The 9,924-nt window shown below is 44.6% G+C and overlaps 1 protein-coding gene across 1 annotated transcript in view; it reads right to left on the bottom strand.

Moving 5' to 3' along the window:
- Window positions 1–4,303, bottom strand: part of dcst1 (DC-STAMP domain containing 1) — an 8,561-nt gene extending 4,258 nt beyond the window's left edge. Inside the window, exon 1 of the mRNA XM_034135418.1 lies at window positions 4,267–4,303. Within this exon, the coding sequence (XP_033991309.1) occupies window positions 4,267–4,303 (37 nt within the window). The remainder of the gene's footprint in view (window positions 1–4,266) is intronic.
- Between the last annotated feature and the right edge of the window lie 5,621 nt (window positions 4,304–9,924).

Here is a 9,924-nt window from a genome sequence, read left to right as displayed (position 1 = left end):
ACGGGTTAAAGGAAACAGGAAACAGAGCAGCTAGTGTTAGCTGAGAGGTAGCTGGACGTTAGCTTCTAAAACATGACGAGTTAAAGGAAACAGGAAACAGAGCAGCTAGTGTTAGCTGAGAGGTAGCTGGGCGTTAGCTTCTAAAACATGACGGGTTAAAGGAAACAGGAAACAGAGCAGCTAGTGTTAGCTGAGAGGTAGCTGGGCGTTAGCTTCTAAAACATGACGGGTTAAAGGAAACAGGAAACAGAGCAGCTAGTGTTAGCTGAGAGGTAGCTGGGTGTTAGCTTCTAAAACATGACGGGTTAAAGGAAACAGGAAACAGAGCAGCTAGTGTTAGCTGAGAGGTAGCTGGGTGTTAGCTTCTAAAACATGACGAGTTAAAGGAAACAGGAAACAGAGCAGCTAGTGTTAGCTGAGAGGTAGCTGGGCGTTAGCTTCTAAAACATGACGGGTTAAAGGAAACAGGAAACAGAGCAGCTAGTGTTAGCTGAGAGGTAGCTGGGTGTTAGCTTCTAAAACATGACGGGTTAAAGGAAACAGGAAACAGAGCAGCTAGTGTTAGCTGAGAGGTAGCTGGGCGTTAGCTTCTAAAACATGACGGGTTAAAGGAAACAGGAAACAGAGCAGCTAGTGTTAGCTGAGAGGTAGCTGGGTGTTAGCTTCTAAACATGACGGGTTAAAGGAAACAGGAAACAGAGCAGCTACTGTAGTGTTAGCTGAGAGGTAGCTGGGTGTTAGCTTCTAAAACATGACGGGTTAAAGGAAACAGGAAACAGAGCAGCTAGTGTTAGCTGAGAGGTAGCTGGGCGTTAGCTTCTAAAACATGACGAGTTAAAGGAAACAGGAAACAGAGCAGCTAGTGTTAGCTGAGAGGTAGCTGGACGTTAGCTTCTAAAACATGACGAGTTAAAGGAAACAGGAAACAGAGCAGCTAGTGTTAGCTGAGAGGTAGCTGGGTGTTAGCTTCTAAAACATGACGGGTTAAAGGAAACAGGAAACAGAGCAGCTAGTGTTAGCTGAGAGGTAGCTGGGTGTTAGCTTCTAAAACATGACGGGTTAAAGGAAACAGGAAACAGAGCAACTACTGTTAGCTGAGAGGTAGCTGGGCGTTAGCTTCTAAAACATGACGGGTTAAAGGAAACAGGAAACAGAGCAGCTAGTGTTAGCTGAGAGGTAGCTGGGCGTTAGCTTCTAAAACATGACGAGTTAAAGGAAACAGGAAACAGAGCAGCTAGTGTTAGCTGAGAGGTAGCTGGACGTTAGCTTCTAAAACATGACGAGTTAAAGGAAACAGGAAACAGAGCAGCTAGTGTTAGCTGAGAGGTAGCTGGGTGTTAGCTTCTAAAACATGACGGGTTAAAGGAAACAGGAAACAGAGCAGCTAGTGTTAGCTGAGAGGTAGCTGGGTGTTAGCTTCTAAAACATGACGAGTTAAAGGAAACAGGAAACAGAGCAGCTAGTGTTAGCTGAGAGGCGTTAGCTTCTAAAACATGACGGGTTAAAGGAAACAGGAAACAGAGCAGCTAGTGTTAGCTGAGAGGTAGCTGGGCGTTAGCTTCTAAAACATGACGGGTTAAAGGAAACAGGAAACAGAGCAGCTAGTGTTAGCTGAGAGGTAGCTGGGTGTTAGCTTCTAAAACATGACGGGTTAAAGGAAACAGGAAGCAGAGCAGCTAGTGTTAGCTGAGAGGTAGCTGGGTGTTAGCTTCTAAAACATGACGGGTTAAAGGAAACAGGAAACAGAGCAGCTAGTGTTAGCTGAGAGGCGTTAGCTTCTAAAACATGACGGGTTAAAGGAAACAGGAAACAGAGCAGCTAGTGTTAGCTGAGAGGTAGCTGGGTGTTAGCTTCTAAAACATGACGGGTTAAAGGAAACAGGAAACAGAGCAGCTAGTGTTAGCTGAGAGGCGTTAGCTTCTAAAACATGACGAGTTAAAGGAAACAGGAAACAGAGCAGCTAGTGTTAGCTGAGAGGTAGCTGGGCGTTAGCTTCTAAAACATGACGGGTTAAAGGAAACAGGAAACAGAGCAGCTAGTGTTAGCTGAGAGGTAGCTGGGTGTTAGCTTCTAAAACATGACGGGTTAAAGGAAACAGGAAACAGAGCAGCTAGTGTTAGCTGAGAGGTAGCTGGGCGTTAGCTTCTAAAACATGACGAGTTAAAGGAAACAGGAAACAGAGCAGCTAGTGTTAGCTGAGAGGTAGCTGGACGTTAGCTTCTAAAACATGACGAGTTAAAGGAAACAGGAAACAGAGCAGCTAGTGTTAGCTGAGAGGTAGCTGGGTGTTAGCTTCTAAAACATGACGGGTTAAAGGAAACAGGAAACAGAGCAGCTAGTGTTAGCTGAGAGGTAGCTGGGTGTTAGCTTCTAAAACATGACGGGTTAAAGGAAACAGGAAACAGAGCAACTACTGTTAGCTGAGAGGTAGCTGGGCGTTAGCTTCTAAAACATGACGGGTTAAAGGAAACAGGAAACAGAGCAGCTAGTGTTAGCTGAGAGGTAGCTGGGCGTTAGCTTCTAAAACATGACGAGTTAAAGGAAACAGGAAACAGAGCAGCTAGTGTTAGCTGAGAGGTAGCTGGACGTTAGCTTCTAAAACATGACGAGTTAAAGGAAACAGGAAACAGAGCAGCTAGTGTTAGCTGAGAGGTAGCTGGGTGTTAGCTTCTAAAACATGACGGGTTAAAGGAAACAGGAAACAGAGCAGCTAGTGTTAGCTGAGAGGTAGCTGGGTGTTAGCTTCTAAAACATGACGAGTTAAAGGAAACAGGAAACAGAGCAGCTAGTGTTAGCTGAGAGGCGTTAGCTTCTAAAACATGACGGGTTAAAGGAAACAGGAAACAGAGCAGCTAGTGTTAGCTGAGAGGTAGCTGGGCGTTAGCTTCTAAAACATGACGGGTTAAAGGAAACAGGAAACAGAGCAGCTAGTGTTAGCTGAGAGGTAGCTGGGTGTTAGCTTCTAAAACATGACGGGTTAAAGGAAACAGGAAGCAGAGCAGCTAGTGTTTAGCTGAGAGGTAGCTGGGTGTTAGCTTCTAAAACATGACGGGTTAAAGGAAACAGGAAACAGAGCAGCTAGTGTTAGCTGAGAGGCGTTAGCTTCTAAAACATGACGGGTTAAAGGAAACAGGAAACAGAGCAGCTAGTGTTAGCTGAGAGGTAGCTGGGTGTTAGCTTCTAAAACATGACGGGTTAAAGGAAACAGGAAACAGAGCAGCTAGTGTTAGCTGAGAGGCGTTAGCTTCTAAAACATGACGGGTTAAAGGAAACAGGAAACAGAGCAGCTAGTGTTAGCTGAGAGGTAGCTGGGTGTTAGCTTCTAAAACATGACGAGTTAAAGGAAACAGGAAACAGAGCAGCTAGTGTTAGCTGAGAGGTAGCTGGGTGTTAGCTTCTAAAACATGACGGGTTAAAGGAAACAGGAAACAGAGCAGCTAGTGTTAGCTGAGAGGTAGCTGGGTGTTAGCTTCTAAAACATGACGGGTTAAAGGAAACAGGAAACAGAGCAGCTAGTGTTAGCTGAGAGGTAGCTGGGCGTTAGCTTCTAAAACATGACGGGTTAAAGGAAACAGGAAACAGAGCAGCTAGTGTTAGCTGAGAGGTAGCTGGGTGTTAGCTTCTAAAACATGACGAGTTAAAGGAAACAGGAAACAGAGCAGCTAGTGTTAGCTGAGAGGTAGCTGGGCGTTAGCTTCTAAAACATGACGGGTTTAAAGGAAACAGGAAACAGAGCAGCTAGTGTTAGCTGAGAGGTAGCTGGGTGTTAGCTTCTAAAACATGACGGGTTAAAGGAAACAGGAAACAGAGCAGCTAGTGTTAGCTGAGAGGTAGCTGGGTGTTAGCTTCTAAAACATGACGGGTTAAAGGAAACAGGAAACAGAGCAGCTAGTGTTAGCTGAGAGGTAGCTGGGTGTTAGCTTCTAAAACATGACGGGTTAAAGGAAGCAGGAAACAGAGCAGCTAGTGTTAGCTGAGAGGTAGCTGGGCGTTAGCTTCTAAAACATGACGGGTTAAAGGAAACAGGAAACAGAGCAGCTAGTGTTAGCTAAGAGGTAGCTGGGTGTTAGCTTCTAAAACATGACGGGTTAAAGGAAACAGGAAACAGAGCAGCTAGTGTTAGCTGAGAGGTAGCTGGGTGTTAGCTTCTAAAACATGACGGGTTAAAGGAAACAGGAAACAGAGCAGCTAGTGTTAGCTGAGAGGCGTTAGCTTCTAAAACATGATGTGTTAAAGGAAACAGGGAATGGAGGAAATGAAACTTACTGCTGTGAGGATCTCTGTGCCGGTCAGTGTCGGCCATCAGGAAAACTGCTGTCTGCTGACAGATCAAATGAAACGTAAAGTAAAACTAAATGTAATTCAGTCTGTGAGTTTCTGTCCGTCGGTTGGTCAGTTGGTCAGTTGGTCGGTTGTTCGGTTGGTCGGTTGGTCGGTTGTTCGGTTGGTCGGTTGGTCAGTTGGTCAGTTGGTCGGTTTGTCAGTTGGTCGGTTGGTCGGTTGGTCGGTTGGTCGGATGGTCATTTGGTCAGTTGGTCGGTTTGTCAGTTGGTCGGTTGGTCGGTTGGTCGGTTGTTCGGTTGGTCAGTTGGTCAGTTGGTCGGTTTGTCAGTTGGTCGGTTGGTCGGTTGGTCAGTTGGTCGGTTGGTCGGATGGTCATTTGGTCAGTTGGTCGGTTGGTCAGTTGGTCGGTTGGTCGGTTGGTCGGTTGGTCGGTTGGTCAGTTGGTCAGTTGGTCGGTTTGTCAGTTGGTCGGTTGGTCGGTTGGTCAGTTGGTCGGTTGTTCGGTTGGTCGGATGGTCATTTGGTCAGTTGGTCGGTTTGTCAGTTGGTCAGTTGGTCGGTTTGTCATTTGGTCAGTTGGTCGGTGGGTCAGTTGGTCGGTTGGTCGGTTGGTCAGTTGGTCAGTTGGTCAGTTGGTCGGTGGGTCAGTTGGTCAGTTGGTCAGTTGGTCAGTTGAAGCCAGATGGAGTTAGATGGAGTCAGTTGGAGTCAGATGGAGTCAGATGGAGTCAGATGGAGTCAGATGGAGCCAGTTGGAGTCAGTTGGTCAGTTGGTCAGTTGGTCAGTTGGAGCCAGATGGAGTTAGATGGAGTCAGTTGGAGTCAGTTGGAGTCAGTTGGAGTCAGATGGAGTTAGATGGAGTCAGTTGGAGCCAGTTGGAGTCAGTTGGTCAGTTGGTCAGTTGGTCAGTTGGAGCCAGATGGAGTTAGATGGAGTCAGTTGGAGTCAGTTGGAGTCAGTTGGAGTCAGATGGAGCCAGTTGGAGTCAGTTGGTCAGTTGGTCAGTTGGTCAGTTGGAGCCAGATGGAGTCAGTTGGAGTCAGTTGGAGTCAGTTGGAGTCAGTTGGAGTCAGATGGAGTCAGTTGGAGTCAGTTGGAGTCAGATGGAGTCAGATGGAGTCAGTTGGAGTCAGTTGGAGTCAGTTGGAGTCAGTTGGAGTCAGTTGGAGTCAGTTGGAGTCAGTTGGAGTCAGTTGGTCAGTTGGTCAGTTGGTCAGTTGGAGTCAGATGGAGTCAGATGGAGTCAGTTGGAGTCAGTTGGAGTCAGATGGAGTCAGTTGGAGTCAGTTGGAGTCAGTTGTAGTGTCTGTAGTTTCACGTAGTTTTGGTCTCCAGGAAACAGAGGATGAAGAAGAGGAAGACGGTCCTGATGAAGACTGAGGTCAGAGTTCAGGTGGAGAGGGGCGGAGCCAGACGCTCCTTCAGAGGAGTCCTGCACAGGTGAGAGGAGACTTCAGTACGATGGACAAACAATAACGGGCTGCGAACGTGTGAACGCACCATGAGCTCTGGTTGCATCTGATATATGTCTTCAGCTATAGTCACATCATTGCTTTGTTAATGCTTTAATCGTTTAACCCAAAAGCAGTGCCACAACACGGCTCTATTTCATCACGTTCTCAAGTTAAGAACTACGTTTTTATTTGAATCTGCCACCGTTTACTGACAGACTATAAAACATTTAAATATTCACAACATGATTAAAAGTATAAAATATATATTATCATGTTCATAATTTAAAACATATTGAAATATTTAAAACATTTATTATGAATCATAGAAACAGAAGAATGAATACGTGAATGAACGTGAACAAAGAATAAATATAAGATCAGATGTTTTCTGTTAGAAACTCTCCCTGGTCCCCGGCTTGAGCTTCAACCTCAGGATCCATGTATCTCTGATCCTCTCAAGAATGGAAGTAGTCAAAATCTAAAAAATCTGGCTTTTTCTCAAAAATCTCCTAGATCTGACTTTTTCTCAAAATCTCAAAAATCTGACTTTTTCTCAAAATCTCAAAAATTTGACTTTTTCACACAAATCTAAAAAATGCTGACTTTTCTCAAAAATTCTGACTTTTTCTCAAAAATCTCAAAAAAATTGATTTTTTGGCAAAAATCTCAAAAGATGTGACTTTTTCGCAAAATTCTGACTTTTTCTCAAAATCTAAAAATTCTTACTTTTTCTCAAAATTCTGACTTTTTCTGAATACTTAAAAATGTTAATAATCCCTGGTCTCCGGCTTGAGCTTCAATCTCAGGATCCATGTATTTAGTATCCTCTCAAGAATGGAAGGAGTCATCACATACAGAGCATCAACTAGTTCCTGAACAGTGTCCTTCACATGCTGATATCCAAGAGAGGGAGTTACACAGTCACAAGATGGAGGAATAGAAAGCAGTATTCAATGTTTACTTCAGATTAGCTCCACGTCAGAAATGAGCATGCTTGTCATATGTCTATCTCCATAGAGGCTGAATCATCATGTTAATCACATAGCTATCATATGCCTCAAACAGTCCTGATGCTCTTCTAGGTAATCAGACATCCTGTCATGTACACAGCTACAGTTGAGATACCTTTGTTACCATGTTACTCTCATGTTGGAAGAGGACATTCAGTGTTTCAGATTTCAGTGTTGAAAGCCCGAACAGACTGGAATACTTTACCTGCTGCTATAGATCATCATTGGGTGTGTTTCAGCATCATCATCTCACTTTCAGCTGCTCTTGTTATTGATCAAACTGATCTATTAGACACTGTCTATCACATTGTAATGATTGTATGTATTACTTCATGAATTGTACTTAACAGACTGTGTGTGATTTGATTTTCCAACATCTTCCCTCCCCAGGTCAGCGTGCCGCCCTCTGCCTGCTGGGGTCAGAGGTCACCTGGTGGAGGGGGGGTGCAGCCTGGGTGCGTTTGTTTCCGGCCTGCTGCTGGCCTCTCTGTACGGGGTCTCCTGTCTCCCCCTGCAGGAGCTCTGGCTCTGCGTCTCCCTCACCCTCAGCCTCGCCGCGGTCGCCTCCTTCTCCATGGGCCTGTCCTCCGGGGTCCGGACCTCCGTCTGCGTGATGCTGCCTTCACTGAGCGCAGGTCAGACCAGCACTCACCTAATGCTGCCTTCACTGTCTGCAGGTCAGACCAGCACTCACCTGATGCCAGAGATGGCAAAAGTACACACATCCTTTACTCAAGTAGAAGTACAGAGACTGGTGTTTAAAAATACTCTGGTGAAAGTAGAAGTACTGACTAAACTTCTTTACTCAAGTAGAAGTACAGATACTTGTTTTAAAGAGTACCTGACCTTCCTTTATATTAATAGAACAATAATGTCATTGTTAGCTAATGAATGTTTCCATGCTGAACAACGGCAACATGACAACGTTTTCATTGGTCGCTCTTCTTTAGAGAAGACCAGGAAATGATGGATACACGGATCGTGTTCAAATCAATAGGCACGCAATGACTCTAAATAATAATGATCACGCCACCAAACACACATTCAAACTAAAGGAACCAGCCTGTTTGGGAAATGTAAGAAGTAGAAAGTACAGGTATTTGGGTTCAACATGTGAGAAGTAGAAAGTACAGGTATTTGGGTTCAACATGTAAGAAGTAGAAAGTACAGGTATTTGGGTTCAACATGTAAGAAGTAGAAAGTACAGGTATTTGTGTTCAACATGTAAGAAGTAGAAAGTACAGGTATTTGTGTTCAACATGTAAGAAGTAGAAAGTACAGGTATTTGTGTTCAACATGTAAGAAGTAGAAAGTACAGGTATTTGTGTTCAACATGTAAGAAGTAGAAAGTACAGGTATTTGTGTTCAAAATGTAAGAAGTAGAAAGTACAGGTATTTGTGTTCAACATGTGAGAAGTAGAAAGTACAGGTATTTGTGTTCAACATGTAAGAAGTAGAAAGTACAGGTATTTGGGTTCAACATGTAAGAAGTAGAAAGTACAGGTATTTGGGTTCAACATGTGAGAAGTAGAAAGTACAGGTATTTGTGTTCAACATGTAAGAAGTAGAAAGTACAGGTATTTGTGTTCAACATGTAAGAAGTAGAAAGTACAGGTATTTGTGTTCAACATGTAAGAAGTAGAAAGTACAGGTATTTGTGTTCAACATGTAAGAAGTCAAAGGAAAAAGTGGTCAGAAAAATAAGTAGTGGAGTAAAGTACTGAGACCAGAAACATGTACTGAAGTACAGTAACAAAGTATTTGTACTCCACTACTTCCCACCTCTGCCTGATGCTGCCTTCACTGTCTGCAGGTCAGACCAGCACTCACCTGCACAGGTGTGAGAGTGAGCTACATGCTTGCAGTCTGTTTTCATACACATTTATTAATATTGTACTGTTTTCATATTGATGCGCCAATCCGATATCAGTAACAGTATTATTCAAATGAAATAGTCTTATACGTCACTTTAGTCTATAATGTATTCTAAATCTGTGGTTGAATGGAGCAGTGCATTGTGGGATTGTTGTGCCTCCTCCTGTGTTTCAGCTCAGGGCAGGAAGTTCCTCCTCTTCCTGTTCATGTCGGCGCTGCTCAGCGGCCCACTCACCAACACGCTGGAGAACACGGAGCGCGCCGCCGCAGGCCTGCTGTGTGGAGCCGAGCTCGCAGCCAATCAGACGCAAGAGCTGCTGCAGAGAGCGGCCACGCCCCTTTTCTGTAAGCCCCGCCCACCAACAACAACACAACAAAATACTTTTAATAAATACTGTTTATAGAGGTAGGTGCAGGAATGAGTCAGCATTTCCTCACTTCCTGTCTTCTGGTCTGGAGGTCAATGGTTTTCTGAATGTGTTTCTGGTTGTCAGTCTGAAATAAAGTCTGACGTTAACACAAGCTGGAGAGATTTTAACGTTTAGTTCTACGAAATTAGCGACGTGCTGTAGTTCCGTTATAGCCCAACATTAGCCTCCTTTAGCTTAGCGGTGGTGACGTGAAGTCATGTGACCGTGCTGTAGTTCCTTTATAGCCCAACATTAGCCTCCTTTAGCTTAGCGGTGGTGACGTGAAGTCATGTGACCATGCTGTAGTTCTTTTATAGCCCAACATTAGCCACCTTTAGCTTAGCGGTGGTGACGTGAAGTCATGTGACCGTGCTGTAGTTCCTTTATAGCCCAACATTAGCCTCCTTTAGCTTAGCGGTGGTGACGTGAAGTCATGTGACCGTGCTGTAGTTCCTTTATAGCCCAACATTAGCCTCCTTTAGCTTAGCGGTGGTGACGAGAAGTCATGTGACCGTGCTGTAGTCCCTTTATAGCCCATCATTAGCCTCCTTTAGCTTAGCGCTGGTGACGAGAAGTCATGTGACCGTGCTGTAGTTCCTTTATAGCCCAACATTAGCCTCCTTTAGCTTAGCGGTGGTGACGTGAAGTCATGTGACCGTGCTGTAGTTATTTTATAGCCCAACATTAGCCTCCTTTAGCTTAGCGGTGGTGACGTGAAGTCATGTGACCGTGCTGTAGTTCCTTCATAGCCCAACATTAGCCTCCTTTAGCTTAGCGGTGGTGACGAAAAGTCATGTGACCGTGCTGTAGTTCCTTTATAGCCCAACATTAGCCTCCTTTAGCTTAGCGGTGGTGACGTGAAGTCATGTGACCATGCTGTAGTTATTTTA

This window comes from Trematomus bernacchii, unplaced genomic scaffold, assembly GCF_902827165.1.
Source record: "Trematomus bernacchii unplaced genomic scaffold, fTreBer1.1, whole genome shotgun sequence".
NCBI lineage: Eukaryota > Metazoa > Chordata > Actinopteri > Perciformes > Nototheniidae > Trematomus > Trematomus bernacchii.
This window is presented reverse-complemented; position numbering and strand designations above follow the sequence as displayed.